The following is a 26,326-nucleotide window of genomic DNA, read 5'->3' on the forward strand; positions in this document are numbered from 1 at the left end:
CAGCGTGTACTCACACAGACTCACTCACTGACTGAGCGTGTTTACCGGAGCTCTGCAGCGGTGTTCTGTTCTGTTCTTTCCCGCTGCTGCTGCTGCTTCTGCTGCTGCCGACACGTCAAATACTGTGGAGAACAGAGAGGGAGAGAGAGAGGGGGCGGGGCAAAGGGAGCGCAGGTACATTTGATTTGTAACACCGGCTCGTCCCGCTGAGCTCCCTCCCTGCCATTCTCCCATATTTGGAGATTTGGTGTGTGTGCGGGAACTTTTCTCACTTCCGTGACAAAAGTTCCTGGTACTTTTCGGTGGAAACGGTCTATTCTCTGTGGAGTGGTCTTTTCATGACGTCAGAGGCTGTTTTTTTTAACTTATCGAATTTTTTTTTAAGTCTCTGTGTTTACGATATTTTTCCGGGATTTCTGAGATATTTTATGTATGTATTTAGTTATTATTATTATTTTATTTTTTAACAGACCCCGAAAAAAATATATATGTAAAAAACGCCATTGTGTTTTTTTATTTATTTATTTTTTAAAGCGCCAAGATTTTTTTTCGGGTGTGTTTTTAAGGTTTTTTTTCCTGGACTGTTTTTACTCTATTTTTTTTCGGGTCTGTTTTCTGATATTTTATTGTTTGTTTTTTGGGGGTTTTTTTTAACAGACCCCGGAAAAAAAAATAGAACACAAAAATATATATAGTAAAAACAGCCTTTTTAAATAAAGCCTTTTTATTGCTATTGTGCAAAAAAAAATTCAAAAGGGCCAAAATTTTTGTTTTTGCGCATGTTTTGACGCTATTTTTTCTGGGTCTGTTTTCTGAGATATTTTATGTATTTATTTTTATTTATTCTTTTATTTATTTATTTTATTTTTTAAATAGACCCCAAAAAAAGATAGATAAAAAAATTGTACAAAACTGTCTTTTAAAAAATTCTTTAAAAAAAATTTAATACACTTACATAAATAACCTTCATCCCAGTGAGAGTTCATCCAAATCAGACCTTTACTTTTTGAGTTATGCTGCTCAAAACAGACAGGGAAAAAAACCCCAGACTTGACAGAGTTAACAAGTGTGTTAACCCTGAGCATAAATACTTAAAATAAATCATCTGAATTTATCCTTTAATTTGAGTTGTGTACCGGTCAATCACACAAACATAAACTCCATGTTGGAGCAACAAGGCTACCAAATGTCTTTCTATCTAAATGACATCATAATGAAGTCCTGTTGTGAACTTTCTTGTACCATGTTGTGATCCTCATAAAATGAACAAAAACAGATATTGTATTTTGAGAGAGTTTGGTTTTTAATCCAAATGCACACAGATATCAATACTTGTATTTCAAAGGAATCACACTGCACTGAAACTGCAGGAAGCAAAGCTCAGAGACACCATGATATGAAAATACATCTTCATCTAAACTGATTAAATATGTAAATGAGTCCACGCAGGGGAGGAGACTCTTACTGTAGCTCCAGAGACAATGTAATGAGTTGTTTGGCTGAACAAAACTGTCTTTATTTGCTTCTCAGAGTGGGAAGAGGAGGATACACCGGACCACACCGAGACCTCAGTCCATTTCCACTGTGACAGGAAGTCCAATCTCAATGTCCCGGGCCTCCGAGTTTTGCAGTTCTCTGCGAATCTCCGCAGTGACCGGAGGATGCGTCTGTATCTTCAGCAGCTCCAGCAGCGAGGCCTTCTGCTCGGAGGCCAGGTCGGCTTTGTAGCGCTGGGTCAGCGTGAGCAAACTCTGATGCCACAGGACAGGAAGCACGCGTTTTTCGCTGCGGAAGGACAGGAAGTGGGCCACCAAGGCGTCCAGCACGCGGAAGGGCAGGGCGTACTTCTTGTCGAGCAAGAGCCGCAGGAAGATGCTGTTGGCGCCGTTGTACTCCATCTCTGCCAACTTAAGCATCGCGGCGCTGGAACACAAAGACTTTGCATGTTACACAAAGTTTTTTCCCCTGTTACGCAACCTCGCCTCAGCATTAGCATTGCCAACAGAAACCAAAAAAAAAAAAAGAAAGCAAGTGTAAGGTTTTTTAAGGACAGCTGGTGGAAACACTGGTGTCAGTGAGAGGAAAACCTTACCTGGAGTGGAGCACAGGGATGGAGCACTTTGTGAGGATGCTGCCAATGATGATGGCTTCTCTGAGAGTACACGTCCCAGACTCACACAGAGGAATGAGAATACCTGTAAGACAGAAGAGGTTTAAGTATAAGTATGTATGTACAGTACTGTTCAAAAGTTTGGGGTCACCTATACAATTTTTGTTGTGTTTTCCATTAAAAGTCACACTTTTATGCATCAAAAGAGTTGTAAAATGAATAGAAAATATAATCAAGACATTGACAAGATTAGAGATAATCATTTTTATTCAAAATAATAATTTTGCCTTTTGGTCAAAGAACCAGCAAAACTGTTTGCAGCTGTGATAACATCATTGCACAAGGGTTTTCTAATCATCCAATAGCCTTCTAACGCCATTAGCAAACACAATGTACCATTAGAACACTGGAAATGGGCCTCTATACACCTATGTACATATTCCATTAAAAACCAGACGCTTGCAGCTAGAATAGTCGTTTACCACATTAACAATGTATAGAGTGTATTTATGATTCATTTAATGTTATATTCAGTGGAGAAAAAAAAGTGTTTTTCCTTCAAAAATAAGGACATTTCTAAGTGACCCCAAACTTTTTAATGGTAGTGTAAGAGCATAATACTGCACTTCCATAAGGTATTGGACAGATTTTTAGTAAATAAACTTCCATGGTGTGAGTAAAACTTCATGTTCGAGTGTGTGTAAAGCTCTACAAGTAAGACATCTTTGATTGTATTGTGATTAGGATATGACAAATGTTAATATGGAAACAAAGCAGTGGTGGGGGAAAACATAAGATTCTTTACCAAATTCAGATTATTACAATGTTAAATAACATAAAATAGCACTATTTCACATACATAAAATACATTGACTGTTGATTGATTTACAAACACCGCAAAACTACAAAAACTATACTACATATTGCATATTGTTAAGAAGTGACAGACAGCACATTAAGTAGTAGTTTCATTAAAATGGAACTTGATGCTATTAATTTACTGTCTTATATGAAAGAGCTAATATTAAATATAAGATGCACACAATGTAATATTGTCATTTTATTCATTTAACTTTAAAATTATTTGTTTTCATGTACATAAATCAACCTCAATCATTCAAAAAATTATCAAACTTCACTCATTCCTATTGTGAAGAGGAAATGTAATGGTGTATTGTTGAACAACACTGCCACCTTGTGGTGTTTTGCTAACATTGGTGGTTTTCAAAACTATGCGTCACTAATAAACTATTGTTTGTTTGAAAAGTTGAAAACACACAGGACATATTTTCTGGATATTATGAAGGGTGAGTTAAAGGTGAAGTAAGGTAGTTTAAAGTGCCATCTAGAGGAGAGGCTGACATTTACAACAAAGAACTGCTCCTCTGCTCAACCCCTCCCTTCCCTGAGCGCTACGGTGTCCTCAGCCGGTCAAATGTCGTCCTCATTGTCTTTCTCCGTGTCAGCAGATGAGGTTCATGAGGCGAGGGAGAGGGCGAGCTACCGCGGCCGTATCAGACGAAGCGGAGAGAGTGGAGGCGGGACTTCCGCTACAAGTAAAGCGACGTTTGATTTGTTCTCTCGCGTTTTCCTTACAGGCTCCGGTAGAAACATGGCGTCTCGCTGCTAACAGTGGCAATGCAACCGAGGCCCGCGACCATGCTATTTTACATGACTTTTTGAAACACTACGAAAATGAAACAAAAACTATTATACAGCGACTAGACAATACAGGAGCAATACTGTATAAAAAAGTGGATTTTGGGTCATATAAACCCATAAATACTACACAGTGTCCGTTTAAATATAAAATATAAACATATAATATTTAGCTAATCCTCCATTAGAATAAGAGTTCTAAATGTAATCTTGGGAATAAGAAACCGGTCCTTAAAAGCTCAACTTTTTCTTCTTCCGTCAAATCCTTTTATCATTTACTGTATTCATTTCTTTCTTCATATTTTTCTTTTTTTCTTTTAGACTAGTAACACTAGTATTAAATTATATTTTTATAGACTTATAATGTTGCACTGACTGGAGAGCACTTTTAATTTCGTTGTACATGTGACAATGACGATAAAGATCTACTACTACTACTACTACTACTATTATTACTTATTTTCAAACACGTGTCTTCTGGAATTTAGCCATCGGTCACCGGATCTTTCAGAAAAATCGCTGGCCTCCCATTTCCATGTAGACAGAGAATACGATACTTTAGACAAACGATTGTTTTGTGTTTGGAAATAGTTTTTGACAGTTTTACCAACAACTGTCAATGAAAAGTTCACTCTAAAGTCGGTCTGAAAACGGATGGCTGTGAATGTTCACGTCTCACCTTTAAACCACGCTCCTGGTTTGAACAAGGCTTTCTTCAGGGCACTGTAGAGATGGAAGTTGAGTTTCTTGTATTCTGCGATATCGTCCCGCACTCTGGGCAGCAACACCAAGTTATAAAACCTCTGGGCCATTCGTTCTTTCAGATTTGAGGAGAATATTCTACAAGAAAAAACACAGAGAAAACATAAGACTCTTTACCAGTGTGTCGACATACTCAGAATGTGTCCGTGTCTTTACAGCAGACCGGGGGGTCTCACCTTGTTGCTTGGTACATAGCAGCAGCGGTCCAGGTCTCGGGCTCGGTTAAATATAAAACCTGCTCCCAGTTTGCAAGAGCTGGGATTATTTTAAAAGCCTTTGGCAATTTTCCACTGCGATATCTTGACAAAACCTGAAGAAAAACAACAAGAAATTATACATATACACTACCGTTCAAAGGTTTGGGGTCACCTGTACGTTTTTTGTTGTGTTTTGCATTAAAAGTCACGCTTTTATTCATCAAAAGAGTTGCAAAATGAATAGAAAATATAGTCAAAGAACTGTTGTTTTCAGCTGTGCTAACATCATTGCACAAGGGTTTTCTAATCATCCAATAGCCTTCTAACGCCATTAACAAACACAATGTACCATTAGAACACTGGAAATGGGCCTCTGTACACCTATGTACAGGAGATGTGCAGGAGAATTCACTTTTCTAATCTTTTCCGTGGGCACTTCTTTGTGTCTGCAGCCATCTGGCTTTACTAGCGCGCTGTTTTTGTTGCCTTAATCGGTGTTGACATAAAACTTTATACACCTATGTACATATTCCATTAAAAAACAGACGTTTGCAGCTTGAATAGTCGTTTACCACATTAACAATGTATAGAGTGTATTTCTGATTTATTTTTGTGATATTCATTGAAAAAAAAAGGGTTTTCCCTTCAAAAATAAGGACATTTCTAAGTGAGCCCAAAGTTTAAAGTATCATGCACAGGACTAAACATCACAGGTTTGCACAGATGTACCAGGCAGTTTGAAAAAGGAAATTTACATTTTTGTCATGTAACAGCGGTCCAGAAAAAAAGAAAATCACAATAAAAGAATCTCAACTTCTAAATGTAGAGGTCTAGATTGTTAAGCCCAATTTATACTCCTGCGTAAAGTGCTCTGCGTAGGCTATAGTGTTGTGTCGGTCAGGAGTGATTCGTTCAAACGTACGAATCATTTGAGTGAACGAACTGACTCGGATCACTTCATGAACTGATTCGTTCCTTTCTTAGTTCAGTTGAGCTCAGCAGTGAGCGTGGTGGCCGGGAGAGGAACTGCCGCGTGCTGTGAATCACTCGTCAATCTTCGGCAAAAGACGTCAGCCAACGTGCGCCGAGCGAGGAGGGAGTGACTCGTAAGAAGAACTGTGTCTGCCGTGCTGCTGTGATTCGTTCACACTGTCAGTTCACTGACTCACTCATGATTCGCGCGTACGAACGAACTTAGACAGAGAGACAGAGAGCTGTCACGTAGGAGGAGGACATGAATCACGTTCAGCTCGCGCTGACAGGCCGAGCTAAGCTGCTCTGTGCCAGCTCACAGTGAGCAGCGAGCGTTCACAGAGGGCGGAGCTGATCCCCTCCGACTTCGTCGCTGCCGAACTATAAATATGTCATATCTTAACACACACAGCACATGTTTAGACTCTAAATGGCCAATTTCTTGCCTCAAATTATCTTAAAACTGCGTTCCGGGACACAGAAAAATTACAAATGGCCGCTGTTTCAACAACAACAGTCTTTCTCCCTCGGACGCCATTGCTCACTGTAGCCAAAAGCACAACAACCTTGCGCAGCGACCCCTACTGATCGGGCGGGAAATTGCAGCGCCTATCCGTCACCATGACGCAGAAGTATAAAGGCTCGAGTGGTCTACGTGGTGACGCAGACGGATAACGCATTATGCAGTCGGAGAAGTATAATGTGGCCTTTAGAGCAGCTCACCTTACCGACACCTTTGTACACTTCTATTATCCTCGGGTCCAACTGAGGCATCGGACACCCCGACACCTCCGACATCAGTGTTCCCACCTCCGTCTGCTTCTCGGTGATCTTCTCCATGATGATGTCGGCCAACGTCCGTCTGCACGGGGGCCACACAAACAAAACACCAGCCAAGCATTTATTAAAAGAAGAAGAAGAAGAAATCAAACTCCCGCGTTGTGTCTTTTAGGTTCAGGGATACTGGTCGAGTAAAAGTCAGGGTCATCACTTGCCTCAGTGGCGGGTTCTTATTCATGAACATCTCAATGGCCTGCTCGTCATCAGGGTCGATGACGACCTCCTTGTCAAACTCGGCGTCGGCGTCGGCAGCACCTGCTGCCCCGAGTTCTGGCCACTCCTCGTCTGAATCTGCATCCTGAGAGCTGGACCCTAAGATTTCAAATAACACAACAAAACTGGTTAGACCCAAAAGTCAGAGTGATGTTTGTGAGACAGACAGAGAACACCATGCATGATAAAGTTACCCAGTTTAAAAGCTCACACAGTAGATGATGGCATCTCTCCTGTGTTAAGTTTTAGTATTTATTTGTCATTTTCAATAACCCATATTGTAAACCATCACCCCAAAGAGTGAGAGAGTGATGTCAATGAAGTGATGGGCGGTGTTGGTCAGAAATCTGTTCCATTCTGGATGACGGCTCGTCATTAGGGAATTAAAAATGCGCAATAAATTATATTATAAATGTTTCTTTAGAGTTAGTACTTTAAACTCAGAATTCTGACTTTATTCTCAGAATTCTAACTTTAATCTCAGAATTCTGACTTTATTCTCAGAATTCTGAGTTAAAATTCAGAATTTTGACTTTAAACTCCTCTTCCTATTCATCATTACACATTTGGATCTTTATGTTTAAAATGGCTGTTTATGGTATCAGCACAACAGTGTTGACGGATAAGTAATAACAACTGTATTGATATGGGCATTGGTAAATACAAAGTTATTGAGCAGGAAAACTGTTAGATATTGAACATTTTGCATGTAAATATGATCTAAAAAAAACATTATTTCCAATTTAAATTGAAAATTCATAATTTAAAAATGATGAATAGGGCCATTTCTACCACAAGTACACAGAGGTGCATGGAAATGAGGGGAAATAAACATCCACATCATGATATGTAGGATGCATTTCCTGCATGCTGAGTTAACTGTGAACCAGACTGATTTAACCCACAGACAACATTAAAAAAGCACATATTTATTCCTTCTACTCACCAAGAACCGTGACCGGTGTCTTCTTCTTCTCTGGTGCCTGGCCAAATTCGGTCTGAAGCTCCTCTTGCTGGATTCGGGCCTGTTGTAAGATCTTCCTCGACAGACGCTCGTCCACGTACTTGTCTTCTTGTTCTGCCCGGCTGTCTCGCATCTTCACTCGGTCCCGGGGTCGCAGCGTGTCCGCCTGGAGGATCTGGTCAGCTAGCGCCACTGGTATTCCCCCTCCCGCGCCTCTATCTCCACCTCCACCTTTGGTCTTCTTCACTTTCGGCATCTCTGCACTAACAGTGGCGATTTTACTTAGTTAACCGGAGACGAACGAGTATTGTAAACAGTCACTTGTTCAACACGTGTGGGTGACCATTGCCAGGGAGAGGAAGTGACGTAGTTGAGACGTAAAACCGGTGTATTGTAATTTTAAATGTACCGTAAAAATAGTAGTAAACACGCTATTTGTGTACATCAAGTTGTATAATTATGAGCTACTTGGTGTTATATAACCAACGGCTATGCAAATAATAACATTGTTTATTTCTTGGTTGAAGGTTTATTTCACCGGAAGTTAAACAACGGAAGTGTTGTTCCCAACCCGGAAGTAGTACGACTACTGTTATACCAAAAGGCGAATTATCAATGGGAGTCACTTGGTGAGTTGATAAACTTATGGTTTATTATTAGAGTGCGTTCTTAAGCAAACATCTATTATTATTGTTGCGCGTTTATTTGACTGCAGTTCTCATTGGTGTGTATTGCAAAGCAAGCATCTATTGTTATTCTTCCTATGATATTATTATTTTTCCTCTTCCAACAAAACTCGTCCCGCAGCTTTGAGAAAACCCCAAACATCCTATATCAAAACGTCCGTTTCTTCGGGAATGATGTGCTATGTGCCATGGTTACTTAAAACGATAAAAAATCGTTAAAAAAAAACTGCGAATAAATTTCGCATAGGAAATGAATGGAGAAAAATCCAAAATGATCAGAACCCAGCCCACTTTGGAGCTTCGTTATGTCGTCATATTTTAACATGGAGACGTGGTTGGGCTTTTTATTTATTTGTGCAGCTATGATAACTACAAAAATATAATAAATAAAAATAAATTTCCAAAACAATGCATGCTTTTGGGGCCCAAGGGTGTAGTGGTTAGCACTCTTGCCTTGCCGGGTTCCTGGGTTCCCGTTTGGAACTTCGGAACAAGGGGCTTTCTGGGGATTAGTTTGTCTCTATACTGGCAAACTGTCCAGGGTGCACCCCCCCTATCGCCCACTGTCAGCTGAGATAGGCACAGCACCCCCCGAGGATAAAGCGGTAGATAATAGATGGATGAATGGATGCACGCTTTTGAGCTTCACATTGTGTTGTCTTTCCTCTGCAGTGTATGTCAGGTGCCGGTGGCGGACGGGAAGAGTGTGCAGCAGACAGTGGACATCCTGCACAAGAAGCTGGAGCAGCTGGGCGCTGTGAAGCAGGGCAGCTTCTCTGTGGACTGTGAGACGTACCACGCCACGGGAAATGTCAGCGGTAAATGTCTCCGCTGTGCTGTGAGAGAGTGGTTGGTTGTTTTGTGTGTATGCGGCCCTGTGATGGACTGGCAACCTGTCTGCAGAAATTCTCTCTTGTATGATCTGTAATTAATGAGCAAGTGAGCAAATTTGAGAACATAATAGGAGAGTGAATGCAGTACTTAATTTCCTGCGATGATCGCTCTTTGCTCTGTGTTCTCCCAGGTCAGCCGACCAAACTCTTATACATGATGCACAACTCGGAGACTCCCCTGAGCTGCATGGCCCTGTTTGAAGGCGGACCGTGCCTCGTAGCTGATGCAAACTTCGACGTCCTCATGGTGAAACTAAAAAGCCACTTCCAGAATGCCAAAGGACATAAGGTGGAATGTCGCGGTACAAGATATCGCTACTGTGACTTCCTGATAAAAGTCGGTTCGGTGACGATGAGCTCCAGTGCCAGAGGAATATCTGTGGAGGTTTGTACTCGTATTTCCATCCATAATGATGTTTTCTCAACGTGACTGCATGGACTCATGATGTGTGTGTGTGTGTATGTCTCCTCAGGTGGAGTACTGTCCCGGTGTGGTACCAGGGGACTGCTGGAATCTCATGAAGGAGTTTATGCAGTCCTTTCTTGGTCCCAGCGTCCCTGAACTTCCGTCCGTGTTTGCTGCCAAGCCTGAGGGACTTTTTGCACCAGCAGACACCGTGGACACCATGACGCAGTATCTGGAGTTGTTCAACAAACTGCGGAAATTACAAACCACTGGAAGTAATGTGCGTTAAAATGTCAGTGGAAGGGAGAGCTCTGTGTTTGTATAATGTTGCTTTATTTTTTTTGTTCCTATGGATTAAAAAAAAGGTATCTAGGAAATTTTTAAACCTGTATTTCCATATTTCATCTCTTTTTGATTAAAACGTTTTGTATTAAAGAGAAATCATGAACAGTAGCCAGAATCCTTTTATGTGAGTACATACAGTACACTCTTATTCTGACCAAATACAATATTGATGGCATTATTTCTTAACAGTTGTTAAAAGTACAATTACACAATTGTTTTTATAATATAAAATACGTGTAACAGGTGGTGGCCCTCAAGTCATTTTAAATTTTAAATGTAAAACTCTTTCAGGTAACTACTGTGGCCTTCACAAACCAGAAAAGATGCTGTTGTTTGTCATGTATTATTATTGGTTATTGCCAATAATCACGGCTAAATGTTGCACACTGGACCTTTAAATTCAACAAACGAGTCATCGCTAACCCAAGTTTTGCCATATAAATGTGATAAACGTTTTAGTTTAGCTTTTTATCATGTTTATAATATATAATATGTAAATATATATGAATAACTAATGTTAATTGGCAAATTAAATGATTATAGAGGGACTTGGGAGTCCCGGGTTCGAAACCCACCCGTGACAGTCAAATATTCATAAAGGCAATATTTATTTTTTTCATTTTTTTTTACTCCTGTGTGCTTAGATTTGGTTACATATCCATTTAAAAATGAGAAATGTGACAATGAAAATCTAATTATTATAAAATAGTGCATTTGTATATAAATGTTACTATTTAAAAAAAGGCCATTATCAAGTTTGGACACCCCTATTGTCTTCTTTGGTGACACTTATTAGTTTTGTCATTTTTTATTGACTATCCCTGATTTTCTAAAACACTGAGCTTTCACCGGCTCAGCTGCTCCCTGTGCCCGAAGTGCAGCAGACCAGCTCCGGTCACGGTGGTTCCATGTGCTGGTGGTGGGCGGTGGACTGTCCAGGTCCAGGGCCATCCTGCTGCCTGTTGTTCAGCCACTCCACCAATGAGAGCCCGGCTGCTTCTCAGTCCCAGTCCAATGAGAGCGGCAGGCTCTGGACTCGGATCGGGAGTTGGGTTGTTCAATCTGCGAGGGGGGGACAACAAGCTCAGCGCTGAGTGAACTGGATGGATGCTTGCTGGCGATGGTAACGTTATATCCAGCCTTTTTTTTGTGATTGTTTGTTTACCCCCATTATTCTTATTAAATGCACAGAGACCGGTACAGATGTGACGTTGCGCTCCATTAACCGGCCCGGTTTTAAGACGAATGTCACCGGGGGAGTTTGTGAAACGACGAACGGCGCTAGCGCGCTGAGCTAAGCCGCCGCCGCACACATCGGGTAGTTAACGTTAGCGACCAACAACCACCGTTATGGGTTAACTTCGATTGTCCTCGGCGAACGCGTTAGCCGTGCAGCTAGCGCTAGCCACCGCCACAAGCTAACAACATAACGTTGGCTAACTTGGTGCCAAGACTGGAGCCATGTGTGTGTGTGTGTGTTTTTTTAAACAAAGTACGTTATTCGGCACGAATTGATAAAAAAAAAAAAAAAACGGGACTCGGTAACCGCAGAGCCCCGCGTCGAAGCCCGTGGAGCTAGCGGTTAGCGACGCGAGCTAACTTAGTGCCCGCTGTCTGCCTCCAGAGCAACAAAGTTGTAGGATATTCCTGGAGAGTGAGTGGCTCTTTGACTGCTCTTTGTTCTGCGACGGTGGAGCAGCCTAGCATGGCGTGAACGAAGAGCCAGCCAGCCGGGTCCCCGGCAGCCAGACAAGCGGCTGCTTGTGCTGTAAACTGCGGACACACATACACACTGTATGGATGCTTTATTTCTACATTCGTGACAATCGGCGTCAGATGCGTTAATGGACAGTAAAACATGCAGCAGCGTCAATAGCATCACGTAGCAACTCGATTATTCCTCAGCAGAGAAGGAGTCAGGACCCCCCCTCCCAACACACACACACTAGATAAACAAATACTCTGCCTCATGTGTTTTTACCTGGAATAATTTGATTTAAAAACACAAACATAATCGATTAGAAAGAAGTCAATGGATTTTTATATTCAAAAACCACTGTGTGGGGAACTTGGTTGGCAGTGGCTGTTATGACAAATCTCAGCATACAAGGGAAAATATTTATTTTTTTAAATGTTCACACAGTTGTAATATAAAAAAAAAAGTCATAATTTTATGAGGGGAAAAAATCACAACTTATGATATTAAAGTGAGAACCATTATCTAATGCAGGGGTGTTTTCACTGAGGGCCACATCAGCATAATGGTTACCTTCAAAGGGCCAGATGTAACTGTCATACAGAATAAATGTGAGTAAATGTAACCAAATATAATGTAAAATTAAGGTAACTACGCCGTAAAATATTGCTAAATAACTTTCTGTATGTATTACTTATTCAATTTCACTCGTCGCATGATGCATATACAATGATACACTGCGATCTTGCGGGTAGCGCAATCGCCATGCATTGTGGGAAATGTAGTATATGGTCAACGCATGCCTTAAAGTGGCATTTTAAGACCTATTTTAACAAAAGATTTTTAAGACCAATTAATCACTCACGGGCCACATAAAATGACATGGCGGGCCACATCTGGCCCCCGGGCCTTGAGTTTGACACATGTGATCTAATGTATTGTTATTAAATAGAAACGGCACACAGATGTAAGCAGCGATAGTCTGCAGCCATCTCCTCCTCCTCCAGTCCACAAAACCAATGATTTCCTCCGTGTCTGTGTTTGTGATTCTTTCTTCCAAACAGACTCGGTTTCTTGCACAATCTTGTCAAAGTCCTGCTGCTAAAGATAACGTTGTGCTGATGCGACAAATATATGACGTATTCGAAAACACGAAAATGTTCCGCAATCCTCATCTTGACGCAGCCGACCATCTGAGATGTTGCTTGAATGATAATCGCGACTTTATTCTCATGATATTGCGACTTTATTCAGCAACCAAATAAATAGGTATCAGTTTGTTTAGATGCTTAAACTCTATTGGTTTGATTGAAAAGGTAAAACTGAGAACTGGATCTTTAGGATGACGTGGAATGGGAAGCTGGGCAGCGACAGAGAAAGAGATGGTTTTAGAGTCAAAGGATTCAAGATTCTTCATTGTTGTATACTCAATAACGATGCAACACCTTTACTAGTAATGCCATTAGTGTCAATGCCTAAGAAAACTAAGCAAATAAATAGATAATAAAACAAAGACAATTCAGTAACAATGGTATGAAATATAGAATAAATAGAATAGAGTGTTTTCTACCTTGTCTGGACCACTGGCCTCATTTCTGCGGAACTGGGTAAGTTTAGGGCCCCAGTTACGGTTATCGTTAGGCATTGACTGGATGTAGTTAAGGTTAAGACAATGCTTTGTGATTAACATTACATGTCGTGGTCTCAGAGCAGGCCCATAATATAAATTCTGAACCTCCCCACTGAAGGGAAAATGACTGAAAACACTTAACTGTTGTTTTTGAAAACATATTAAATGTTCATTATCCTTGTGCGTCGTTGAGATCTATGTAATTTTGTGGTGGCTTGTCGTCTCAGCAAAAACCTCACATGCCCCATCAGTCGGCTGAGAAACTGTTTTGTAGAAGACTAAAGTATTTTGATGATGTTTTTGTCCCTTTTTTTCGTACAGAACTTTGCTGCTGGTGCTGGTGGTGACTGTGGTAATGGCTGATCAAGCTGCATGTTGCAATTGAGCTATCCGCAGATGTTGTGATGTTGCCGAGCAAGCTATATTTACAGTGAGTTTAATATACTTTCTCTTCCCACTTATTCAAGATAGTAGATCAAACTGTGCTCTTTACCTGACTATATGTTGTCTCTTTACCAAAGAATGACTTGCTGCTTGGCCACAGGACGTGTGTCCTATCGCTGAGGCCACATGTGTATCTGGAGAGATGGATCGCTGTAAGCACGTGGGACGCCTACGTCTGGGCCAAGATCATTCGATCCTCAACCCTCAGAAATGGCACTGTGTGGACTGCAGCACCACCGACTCGGTGTGGGCCTGCCTCAAGTGCTCCCATGTGGCGTGTGGACGTTTCATGGAGGAGCACTCACTCAAACACTTTCAGGAGTCGCAACACCCGCTGGCCATGGAGGTGCGTGAGCTGCACGTCTTCTGCTTCGCCTGTGGAGACTACGTGCTCAACGACAACGCAGAAGGAGACCTCAAACTCCTCCGAGGGGCGCTCTCCACTGTCCGTAGCCCAGGTAGACGCTCGCTGCGTTCCTCGACCAGAGGGGAATGTACCAGCTGGGTCGGGGAAGGCGGGTCGCAGCCCGCCATGCAGCTGGCTTTACGGCACCGGAGGAAAGCGCTCCTTGGGAAGATGTTCCGCATATGGATCAACAAAAACCAGGAGGTGCAGAATCAACGCGAGGAGAAACTTGAGGAAGCTAGAAGACAAAAGAAAGAGGTGAAAAGGAGACTAATGGAAGAGCTCGGCAACGTACCTCCCAGAAAGAGCGCAAGGCTTCTTACTCAGGCGCCACGTTCAATGATTACACTCATTCCTCGCAAATTTCGCGACCCTCCAGAACGCCTACCTCCTCCTCCTCCTCCCAAGAAGCCTTCCATCCTAACTCTGTCCCGTAAGGCTCCTCACAACGGCAGAGCTGCTAAACTGAGGAGGAGATACTACTCCACACACACCGCAACTCGCCGGAGACCCGCTCCGGGTGTCACCGGTCTGCGCAACTTGGGGAACACGTGCTACATGAACTCTATATTGCAGGTGCTGAGCCACCTGCAGAAATTCAGGGAGTGTTTTCTCACTTTGGACCTCTGTGAGACTGAGGAGCTCCTGGCCAAGACCAATCACTCCCAGGGGATGAAGGGGGTCACGGGGGGTGTCGTCAGCAGCGGTAACGCGGCACTGTCGGGATGCCCACTTGAACGCGTGGGGAAGGCGGACTGTTGGAATTTGCCCGTGGGCAAAAAAGAAAGCGCCCCGTCTGCCCCACAGGCTGCAGAGTTGGTGCAGCCCAAGGAGCCTCGCTGCTCCACCCGCCAGCAGATGTCTCTGTGCCATGAGTTGCATACACTTTTCAGGGTCATGTGGTCAGGGCGGTGGTCTCTGGTATCTCCCTTCGCCATGCTCCACTCCGTGTGGAACCTCATCCCGGCTTTCCGTGGATACGACCAGCAGGACGCCCAGGAGTTCCTCTGCGAGCTGCTGGACAAGGTGCAGCAGGAGCTCGACACCGAGGGCTCCAAACGCAGGATAGTCATCCCCATCACCAAGAGGAAACTGTCTAAGCAAGTGCTAAAGGTTCTGAACACCATCTTTCATGGGCAGCTACTCAGCCAGGTGAGGCTGCCACACACACACACACACACACTGTGATACTAGAGACCTGTTTAGTCAGATTTGTATGATGCTTTTAGAAATCTCACTGTATTCATTATCTTTAAAGCTCCCATAGACCGGAAGTTTTTCTGGTCTGTATCTGCGCCATTACCTCGTTTATGAAGCCCTGAAGTTGGGAAACAAACAGTTCAGCCACTGCTGAAACGCTGGGTTTTATTGTTTTCTCGGGCTTTGCAAGCGCTCTGAAAAAGCCTGGAATCGTGACGTAAGGATCCCGTCTCCTGAACAGCAGATCCTCCCACTCCGGGCGCTAGTTCGGGCACATCCGGTTGCGTACATTGAACCGTGGAAGAAGAATAACGTCCGTTGTGGAGATGTTTCACTTGCGACAGTGTCTTCTGACTCTTGGTCTGACTCCGGGAGTCGATACGAAGCTATTTTTAAACATTGTTAAAGCAATGTTTTGATAATAAGTAGCAGTGCATCCACCGTTCTAGAGGGGGGCGGAGGTTTTTGACCATTAAAAACAAGTTCATGTGTGCAAGTAGACCTCCATAACTCACATATATGTGCGATAGGACCACCCTATGGGAGCTTTATAACCTCTGAATTTAGAAAAATGAAGAATAACAGGCATATGTGATCATAGCGTCATGCTGCGTGTCTTTGTTTTTACGGTGGATGTACAAAGCCTGTATCTTTTTGTATAATCAAGACTCCGCAGGAGCCTGTCGGGCCGGAGCAAAGGTCCAAACAAACATTTAAAAACTGTTTTCGTGTTGCGTTCAGTCACACACTAGCGTCTCACTACATGTGCAGCACTTAAATGTGTTTTCTTTTTCACACTCGATGTGCCGATTGACTGTCATTTAGGCCGCGTGTGACCGCAAAACGACACAAGCAGTCGCCATGGTTACGCGCCGCCTGCTGGGGGATGGGGCGGCGAACTCGGCGCAGCAGCATATAAATTGGACTTTGTTTGGTTCAGACGTAATAACTGTGAGCCGCCACACTCTTACCGAGAGACCTTCCCGAATAATTAATTAGACGTCGAGTGATCAGGAAATCGTGTGCGGTGAGAATCTTCTCGGCTCATCTCTGCAGTCAAACGCACACCTTGAAGGAAATAGACGTGTTCTCACCTGCAATTTTCATATACATAATCACACCGTCGCTATTAACTGATCATCTCCACATTTTGTTCTGCAAAACTCCCTCGTTTGCCTCCACCTATGCCTGAATACTAACGTATGAGAAGGAACAACAATACAGTTCTCTATTCTCCAACAGCAGCTCGTCTGTGGGTCGAACCATTTAAAGTCGTGGATTCATGCAACTAATGATTATTTCCGTAACCGATTAATTGTTTGATCCATGAAAACGCTGATCAGTGTTTGTTAAACCTGGACGATGTTCTCGAATGTCTTGTGATTCAGTTTGAATGGTTTCTTTGTTACGTAGAGCAACGAAACGAAGACAATATTCACATTTAAGAAGCTAAAACGATCAGAAATCTTCACGCTTCAAATCGATTAATCATTGATTCAGCTCTGCTCACCTGGTTTTCACCTCTCCCCGTTTAGGTGACGTGTCTGTCCTGCAAGCACAAGTCGAACACAGTAGAGCCATTCTGGGATTTGTCCTTGGAGTTTCCGGAGCGATATCACAGCGTAGACAAAGCTTCGGGCTCGTCGGCTTACCAGCGCAGCTGCACCCTCACAGAGATGCTCTCCAAGTTTACAGAGATGGAGGCTCTTGAAGGCAGCATCTATGCCTGCAACCACTGCAACAGTAAGTGCAATTTATCAACATTATATTTATGTGTATATTGGAATAAATGAAGGACTCCTTCACTCACAGGAGGTTGTTTTTCTTTTGTTTGTGTGGCACTTTAAAAATCGAAGCACAGACACACAAGACGAACAGCCTCTGTAAAGCAAGGTCCTTGCATTAAGCGCAGATAAAAGGCATTTTAATAAAGCTACAGAAACCAAGCCGTTTTTATTTTTAAATGATTTTATACTCCTACACACACATACACTATGGTTCAAAAGTTTTGGGTCACCTATACAAGTTTTGTTGTGTTTTCCGTTAAAAGTCTCGTTTTTATTCATCACGAGATTTGCAAAATGAATAGAAAATATAGTCAAGACATTAGATCAGAAGATAGATCGATAGCTTGCAAGCTAGATAGATAGATAGATAGATAGATAGATAGATAGATAGATAGATAGATAGATAGATAGATAGATAGATAGATAGATAGATAGATAGATAGATAGATAGATAGATAGATAGATAGATAGATAGATAGCTTGCAAGATAGATGGATACACCTTTTTTGTGTTTTCCATGGAAAGTCACACTTGTGTTCATCAAAAGAGTTGCAAAATGAATGGAAAATATAGTCAAGACATGATTAGAAATAATGATTTTTATTTCAAATAATAACTTTGACCTTTCGTCAAAGAACCAGCAAAACTGTTTTCAGCTGTGCTAACATCATTGCACAAGGGTTTTCAAGGGTTTCCTAATCATCCAATAGCCTTCTAACGCCATTAGCAAACACAATGTACCATTAGAACACTGGAAATGGGCCTCTATACACCTATGTACATATTCCATTAAAAACCAGACGTTTGCAGCTAGAATAGTTGTTTACCACATTAACAATGTATAGAGTGTATTTCTGATTCATTTAATGTTGTAGTCATTGAAAAAAAGTGGCTTTTCCCTCAAAAATAAGGACATTTCTCAGTGACCCCAAACTTTTGAATGATAGTGTAGGTATATTAATGTACGATATTCGGTTTCTACCAATAATCCCTCCCTAAATGCTACAGAACAGTCCTTGAAGTCGTGTCTGAATGCAGCTTTTTTCAGTGTTCGTCTACATGTTGCATATAAAAGAAAATGAAAATTCCTGCGGTTTGGAAATTTCGGGGCTTGTACTGCAGAGACTTGATTTGAGTTGCAAATGATTGTAATTTTAACTGTCGGTTATGAGCAGGTCACCTTTGGAGAACTGGACTGATTAAACGTCTCTCTGTCTTAACACATTTATTCAGCTTTAACCGTCTCCCCTGGCAGCAAATTCTTCTGCCGCTCAACTCATAAGCAAGCGACAATTGAGCATAACGGCGTCTCGGTGATGAGATTGAGTGTGAGAGTGTTGTCGAGTCTTCTTTGAAAGCCATAAAAATGCCACCTTACCTGTTTGTGTAGCCTGCTTGGTTCACTTGCTTATGAATACACAGTCTTTCATGCACTTTGAAGTCTTCTGTGGATTTCCCTTTTGTCATCCTTATCGTTTCATGGTTTGCCAGGAAGAAGACGGAAATCATCCCACAAACCCTTAGTTCTGTCAGAGGCGTGTAAGCAGCTTCTGATCTACCGTTTACCTCAGGTTCTACGGCTGCACCTCAAACGCTTCAGGCAAGTTCAAATTGAATGTCTTCCTTACTTTAAAAAAACGATGTGAGGAAGCACGTATTGTTTATGTCTTTAAGTCATTACAGGAGACTTTATTCTGAATCAGTGCGACACTAACGTGTTCCTGTTCCTTGGCAGATGGTCGGGGCGGAACCATAGGGAGAAAATCGGCGTCCACGTGGCCTTTGACCAGGTTTTGAACATCAAACCGTACTGCTGTACAGGCTCAGGTCACTCTGTCCACAGAGAAGGCTACACCTACGATCTGTCTGCTGTCGTCATGCATCATGGTAAAGGCTTTGGCTCAGGGCATTACACCGCATACTGCTACAACACAGAAGGAGGTGAGCACTCAGTTTATGAGACTGTTTCTTTGGGATATTCAGATCTTTTCTCCACATCTACACACACACAAATTGTTACTCCATTTTCTATTAGTCACTGTGATGCCTTCTCGGCTGCTCAAATTGAAAAGCCTCAAGGGGGAAACTCCACGAACAGCAACAAGAACTCGGTTTGAATGGAAGTCAATGGGGGAAACGAGACGCCTTCAGACGCTTGATTGTTATCATTGGTAAACGTTGTCTTCAGGGGTTTCCTCATGGTCTCTCATCTAGGGCTGTAAAGTCAAAGTCGACTGGTCGACTAATTGGTCGACACGCTCTGGCTCGACCAAATTTGTGATTGGTTGACTAAAAATTGTTTTTTTATTATTTTTTTTATGGTGAATTTCATTAGGAGGAAAGTACCACATGCTAATAGGGGTGTTGTACAGCACCCGTGCTTCACAGGTAACAGTCTGTCTTTAGAGAACACCCCCCTTGTTTTCCACTATTTTGGTTTAGTCCAGCCAAGTGGGTTGTTGTCGCTCCGTGGCTCATGAGCGACACAGATTAGCGTTGCCATTAATAAGACGTGAATTTTGAGCTTTTCATGTAAGGCTACAGTCAGTCCTCCTGTCGCATCCATGTCAAAGACATCAGCAGTGTGGCAGCATTTTTCAAAAATAGATAACGGTAAAAAAGTGGAACGCAAACTTTGCAAGCAACAGTTTGCTTTTTACAGCTCTACTACAAACATGACATATCATTTAAAAACACTAAGCTAAGGTTGCTCCGTTTGTTTTGAGTATGAAAATATCAGAATTATTAGCATATTCCAATGTTTTAGTCTAATAATTGTTGATTGGTTTTATAACTGCAGGCGCACCTGCGCGCAGCAGCAGCAGCGTCCTGCGGTCTATTTGTGTCTCAGCCGTGAAGCTGCGCTGCGCTGTTCAGTCTCGCTCTGTATTCCTCAACACTTATTGTGCTGATATTACTAGTTATTTTCGGATATCACGGCCTATGGTATTGCGCAGATGAACGTAATGCAACACGCTGTCAGAGCCGCCAGACTCTTTTGAACTCTAGCCGCGGCTGCGGGTCTTTTCAAAGTAAAAGAGCCTCCGCCGCAAATTACCCCCCGTCGATTAGTCGATTTTTGGTCGAAATTTCAGGGCTTTAGTCGACCAAGAGTTTCGTTGGTTGATTACAGCCCTACTCTCAGTCTTCAATTACACCTGCTTCCCATTCAGAGGAAAATACAGTAGATTATAAAGTGTGGCACATTCGAAAGGGTGTGTTCCACCTACAGGGGTATCGTACTCCTTAGCCTCCAGGGTATGGTCTATTCGGGGGTCCTGGAGAGGAGGACCTTGGAGGGTGCATGGGAGTTCGCCAAACCAGTCTACATGTGCTTTGTGGACTTAGAGAAGGCGTTTGATTGCGTCCCTTGGGGAGTGCTCCGGGAGTATAGGGTACCGGAATGATTAAGGCCTTGACGTCGGAGCTTGATCCGCATTGCCATTGGGAATAAGTCGGATCCGTTTCCAGTGGGGATAGGACTCCACCAGGGCTGCCCTTTGTCACCGATTCTCTTCATAACTTTTATGGAGCAGGGCCCGCGGAAGACCCAGGACTATGTCTCTTGTCTGGCCTGGGAACGACTCTGGATTACCCCGTAAGAGCTGGACGAAGTGGCCCGGGAAGAACTTCTCTGCTGAAGCTGCTGCTACCCCTGCGCCCTGACCTTGGATAAGCAGCAGAAGATGGATGAATGGATGGATGGACGGACATATGTCCATATGTGATTAACGGCTGGTATTGTTGTCCAATAGGTGCCTGAGAACGTCCAAAGTCAATATGGCAGCAGCCAAACTGTAACTCGCTAGGCTTCAAAACGGGAGTTCAAATCCAATCAAACTTTATTTATATAGCAATGTTCATACAGGGCAGTGCAACTCAAAGTGCTTCACACGATTAAAAACATAGTCAAAGGCAGCAGCCCACTGTCCCCCCCCACACCCAACGGCCGTTTCAGGCGACATATGGCTGCTGTTACATATTTTACACCAATGGAGAAATGAAGGAGTGAGGAAACGCTATCGTGGAAGGAACTCGCAAGCAGGAGACGGAAGAGAATTAAAAAACATATAGGTGCAGTAAAATAGAAAAATCAAATTTTGATCAAAAGACACAGGTTTAAAATTTGAAAGATCTGCTGCCCTCAGGTCTTCAGGGGAGGCTGTTCCAAAAGACGAGGACCATAACAGAAGGTTTTTGGTTCTAACTTTTGATTCAAACTGCCACCTGAAGACCTGACGGTTCTCGACGCTTCATTTCTCTGAAAGCAGATCTGATTAATAAGTGGGGTCCAAGACCAGCTTTAAAAACAAATAAAATAATCTTAAAATCGATCAGTTGCCACTTTAAGTTGCTTGTATCTTTAGTTTCAGCAGTCTGATGCACTTCTGGGCTGTACGTTTTGAACTCAAACAGGTTTTTAAAGTTTGAGTTTGACGGCAGCGGCTCGTCCGGTCTTCAATCAGCCTAAAAGGTCCATATGTCACCGCTCTGTTCATTGTGAGCTAACGTTAGCCGTCTGCATCAAATTCAAATCACTGATGCTAGCCTGGGGTCTGCTCCCACCTTAAATGCTCTCCTAAAGGCTTATGTTAGCCCTCGACTACGCCGTTCATCCAAGGATTGTCGTCAACACCCCGCACGAGACAATCCAGTCGTTTCTCGCTGGTGGAATGACCTACCAAGTGATACCAGAACATTCAAAAAGCTCTTGAAGACCCAGCTCTTTCAAGAGCATCTTCTGTCCTAGCACTTACCTTACCCCCACCTCCCCTGCACGATCTCCTTCTGCACTTGGATCCACTTCTGCACTCTCACCTCTGTTAGTCCACTATCTAGCAGTGTTGTTTTTGACAACCATCTTAGATTTAGTCTTAGTCTTAGTCTTTTGGACGAAAATGCTCATTAGTTTTAGTCACATTTTAGTCACTTCTAAATGTGATAGTTTTAGTCCAGTTTTAGTCGACGAAAACTCAAAAAGGATTTAGTCTAGTTGTAGTCGAAAAAAGAAGTATAGTATTTTAAGTATTTTAACAAATTTATTTAGGTCAATAAGTATTAGAGATTGTTGTTTGGCAGTGTCGCACATAAATTGTGAAAATAGCAGCAGACCTATAAGTTCAACACACTGCAACACACTGTGAGCTTGCAGATTGGCTATTATTACACACAAAGAGATGACCTCACTGAATGTAAACATGCTGCTAAAGAAACACACACATAATGAATTGACGTTAGCTTAACAAAGGCTAACTTAAGCCACTACTACTAACTACTGTGTCCAGTTATTGTCCTGCTTTCTTTCTGCCGCTAAATAATCCATCTGTTTGTTGCTTGCTATGACGTTAGCATAAAGATCGCTAGCTTAAAATGCTAATGACTCCACTAACATAAGTGTCGGGTTAGAAGAAGTACAGACGCAGTTCAGTCCCTCTGTGGGATTCCTTATCCATCGTCATTCAATGGTGAACACACACACACACACACTGCAGAAGCAGTAGCGGGGAACGCTCATATTAAGTAGCCATGTGCTTTCTCCCTGACCGTCAGGTGATTGGCCGAAAAAAAAAAAAAGAAATGTCATGCGTTTCAAACGTCTGACAGACCACCCACTAACATTTTCGTCCATTCTCGTCTCGTCAACTCACACAAGTCTCGTCATGTTTTCGTCATCAAAGAGTCATGTTTATCTCGTCACCGTCTCGTTATCGTCATGAAAAAAAGTGGCGTCAACGAAAAGATTTTGTCATCGTTGACGAAAACTACACTGCTATCTAGTGGATTCCTTTCCAAGACTTCTTCTTCTATGTAGCTTACTCCTCTTTTCCAAGTCTGCTAAATGCTCGAATGTACCTTTCCCCCTCGTGACAGCCCTGGTGTTGAATCTTAAACCTCTTCTTGTCTTTGTATCCTCAGGTTTCTGGGTCCACTGTAACGACTCTGACATGAAGGTTTGCAGCGTGGAGGAAGTGTGCAACACTCAGGCCTATATTCTCTTCTATACCCAGAGGTCCGCGTAAGGCGCCTCTCGCTGTGATGTCGACCTGCATACGGCAACGTAGGGCTGCATTTATCAAAATGTTCAACGCTGATGTTTTCCCAGATGTCATTGCACACAATCACCTTAAAACTGATTTACTAAAAAAAGATAAGAACGAGGGCAGTAGGACAGCCGACGCCACCATCGTGAGTCGAGGTGAACATTTTTAGCAGCGTTACCAAGAAGAGAGCGATGGAAATAAACGGTGCTGCTGTCATTTTTGCAATTCAGAAATGTGTTTTTGTTGTTTTTTTTTGTTTTTTTTAAAGAAAGAAAATCAAAAACATTTTCATAAATGCAGCCACAGCTTTCTCCAACTGTGGGACCAGCATATTGGTTTATGGCCTAAAGACTGTGGGAGCAGGTCTCACTCTGTCCTGCTGAACACCAACATGTGTGTGTGTGTGTGTCTACGTGTGTTTTTTGTTAAAAATAACAAAACAACAAATCAGGCTTGTCAGGTCACTCTCCTCCTGAAAAACACTTTTTTTTTTAACATTCATTGGCAACAACACAGATTCTGGGATTACGGAAGAGGATTAGGGCCACACGGGAAAAACAATATTTGAGTTATGAGTTTAAACTCAGAATTTAGAGTCAGAACTTAACGCTCAGAATTCAGTTTTTTAAAGTCTGAATTCTGAGTTTTTTTAAAGTCAGAATTTTGAGTTTAAAGTCAGAATTGTGTGAAAAAAGTCAGAATTTTGAGTATAAAGTCAGAATTCTGAGTTTTTTAAAGTCGGAATTCTGAGTTTTTTAAAGTCGGAATTCTGAGAATAAGGTCGGAATTCTGAGAATAAGGTCGGAATTCTGAGAATAAAGTCAGAATTCTAAGTTTAAAATCATACATTCTGAGTTTAAAGCCAGAATTTTGAGTTTTAAAGTGAGAACTCAAATATTGTTTTCCCGGGTTGGCCTAATCCTCTTCCGTATGGAATGGTACGTTTTCTGCAACTGTACATTTGATCTTAATGCACTACTAAAAAAAAACAAAAAACTCAAGGTACACCAGATGACGTCATTGCGTAAATCCACTTGAATGAAAGTGTGCTGATCGTCCGAACTCTGTGTTGCCATCGTCTTCAGCTTCTTTCTTTTTGTTATTGTTACGTAAACTTTCACCACTCATCATCATCATCATCATCACCACCACCATCACGTCCTCTCCTCTCCTGCTGTGAACAGGACTCGTTTTTGTTTTCTTTTAAATAGTCGCCACCGAGTGTCATTTCAACAAAAAGTACAGAGTTTTAGACACTTGATTGAAGGGTGAGTGACGCAGAGCTGCACTTTTTGAGGAAGAGGGGCGGGGGGCAGGGGCGGGGCTATATTACTGTTGGTCCTATCTTTGTGATTGTTCATCTTTTAGCTTCTGTCACATCTTTAAATGGCAGCTCCCCCTTGTGGTTTAACGGTTAATCTAGTCTGAGCCCAGGTCCTGATGCACTCACTCGACTACATCTGTGTGTGTGGGGGGTGGGGGCAGACTGGGATACTGAAGAATGTGTTTTTTGGGGGTACCCGTTTTGAGTTGAGCACCTGAAAGCAATATATTGTACATCCTGCATCTTGATGGGAAATTGAGATAAAATCAGGAATTTCTTCTGCTTGTTATACAATGTTTTGTTTTTTTTCTACTCTGCTGTTTCTATCAAGGTTCTTTAGAATTTGCTAGGTAATCAAGAAAAAAAAGAAAAAAAGAAAATGTCGCGTTTGATACGAGTCAAACTGCGAAAACACACATTTGTGAACTCTATGTAAAAGTTGGAACAATCTAATGACGATGAATGTCTTACTTTTTAGCGGTCGGCGGCCACTCCCTCTGATCCCCCTGCCCCCCTCTTCGAGTTCTGTCTTGTACTGTAAAAAAAAACAAAAAACTGTCATAAATGTAACGATCATATGGGTTTTGCCTGACGGTAATTATTAAAAAGACAAAACAAATTTGAATCTCCCGTCTCGTGTTTTGATTCCAAAGGACGGCCTCTCCTTGTGGGTTTTAAAGCGTCTGCAGTCGCAGGAGATAGCGTACGCTCGCCGCAAACGGATTTGTGTCGACGTTCATCTTTGCAGACGTTTAGCAGAGTAGCGCACGGATGCAGTGACGTAGGCCTGAATTAATCCACAGGATTAGTCGACTGATCCGCGCTCGATCTGAGGGTAGAGGCCTTTTTAATTCTGCTTCTCTAATGCTTTCTTAAAGATTTGAAACTGAGAATAACTGTAATCTAATCCAGACAAAGATGATACTGTTGGGGGGGCGGGGGGGTTATTCACTGAGGATTATTTGTCCTCTTCAGTGAACTGCTCTTCTGTTCGAGGCGGAACATCAACCACTACGTATTGATTTGTTGGTCCATTATTGTCCGTAAATTGTGAGATTATGTGACACACTTGTGTTCCTGAGTGTGTGTCTGTTTCTCAGGAAGTTAGTTTTCAGCATTTTTATGAGTCTTCAGAGTGTGTCATCTTCATGGTGATTCACGCTCAACTCATCACTTTATTCATTATCAGTTACTTCAGGATTTAAACCATGACAACAAATATTTCGATAGGCTTTCTAATGTGGCACTTGATCACCTTTTGCCTCGTACAATTGTTTTTTTGCTTTGTTTTTTTTCGTACGGTATTTTGGTTTATTTTAACGCACAAAGACAAGTTACAGGGCACTTCCGGTTTCAAAAGACCCATTTCCTGTGTGCAGGTCATGGGGTATGAAGCAATGCTCAGGGCGGGCCCCTGGTCTGACATATGAAGTTTCAAGCAGATCGGTCGATGTAACGTATGTACTTCCTGTTTTCATGGCTAAATTCAAAATGGCCTACATCGCTTTGGGTCAAGTTTTGTCTGTGGACGTGTTCGGGGTCGGTGTCTTGTGTCACCTATGAAGTTTTGAGGCCATCGGTCTTATTTCTTGGTTGCTGTGGCCACGCCCCTTTTGAATCCGCAAAACCTTTCCGATAACTTTTCGCCTTTGATGTGTCTAGTTACAAATTGTCACAGTTTTTTAAGTCCAATCCAATCCAACTTTATTTGTAAAGCACGTTAAACAAACCCCAGTGGACCAAAGTACTGT

At 42.4% G+C, this 26,326-nt stretch overlaps 3 protein-coding genes across 3 annotated transcripts; 2 read left to right on the plus strand and 1 right to left on the minus strand.

The window, feature by feature from the left end:
• Positions 1-1,318: 1,318 nt before the first annotated feature.
• On the minus strand, positions 1,319-8,054 carry bysl (bystin-like). Its single transcript, XM_083891866.1, has 7 exons — positions 7,700-8,054; positions 6,696-6,852; positions 6,424-6,562; positions 4,708-4,841; positions 4,449-4,609; positions 2,093-2,195; positions 1,319-1,923 (listed from the first exon to the last, which is right to left on the minus strand). The coding sequence occupies exons 1-7, from the start codon at positions 7,971-7,973 to the stop codon at positions 1,569-1,571; spliced, it is 1,323 nt and encodes a 440-aa protein (XP_083747992.1). The 5' UTR covers positions 7,974-8,054; the 3' UTR covers positions 1,319-1,568.
• Positions 8,055-8,295: 241 nt separating this feature from the next.
• On the plus strand, positions 8,296-9,991 carry med20 (mediator complex subunit 20; the record flags this gene model as incomplete). Its single annotated transcript, XM_083892782.1, has 4 exons — positions 8,296-8,346; positions 9,076-9,221; positions 9,428-9,681; positions 9,770-9,991. Exons 1-4 carry the CDS (start codon positions 8,333-8,335, stop codon positions 9,989-9,991), a joined length of 636 nt encoding a protein of 211 aa, XP_083748908.1. The 5' UTR covers positions 8,296-8,332.
• A 3,739-nt stretch (positions 9,992-13,730) lies between these two features.
• Positions 13,731-23,230, plus strand: usp49 (ubiquitin specific peptidase 49; the record flags this gene model as incomplete). Its single annotated transcript, XM_083892754.1, has 6 exons — positions 13,731-13,803; positions 13,895-15,375; positions 16,959-17,166; positions 18,702-18,810; positions 18,946-19,151; positions 23,127-23,230. Exons 2-6 carry the CDS (start codon positions 13,960-13,962, stop codon positions 23,228-23,230), a joined length of 2,043 nt encoding a protein of 680 aa, XP_083748880.1. The 5' UTR covers positions 13,731-13,803; positions 13,895-13,959.
• Positions 23,231-26,326: the final 3,096 nt, after the last annotated feature.

This window comes from Microchirus variegatus (assembly GCF_963457635.1).
Source record: "Microchirus variegatus genome assembly, chromosome: 7".
NCBI lineage: Eukaryota > Metazoa > Chordata > Actinopteri > Pleuronectiformes > Soleidae > Microchirus > Microchirus variegatus.

What these genes read in the sequence shown, in the direction of transcription:
- bysl (XM_083891866.1), bottom strand. Translation starts at nt 7,973, where the DNA reads ATGCCGAAAGTGAAGAAGACCAAAGGTGGAGGTGGAGATAGAGGCGCG. An exon ending in GACACCGGTCACGGTTCTTG is followed by an intron (nt 6,853 to 7,699) that starts GTGAGTAGAAGG and finishes TTGAAATCTTAG; the next exon opens with GGTCCAGCTCTCAGGATGCA. An exon ending in AATAAGAACCCGCCACTGAG is followed by an intron (nt 6,563 to 6,695) that starts GCAAGTGATGAC and finishes GCCCCCGTGCAG; the next exon opens with ACGGACGTTGGCCGACATCA.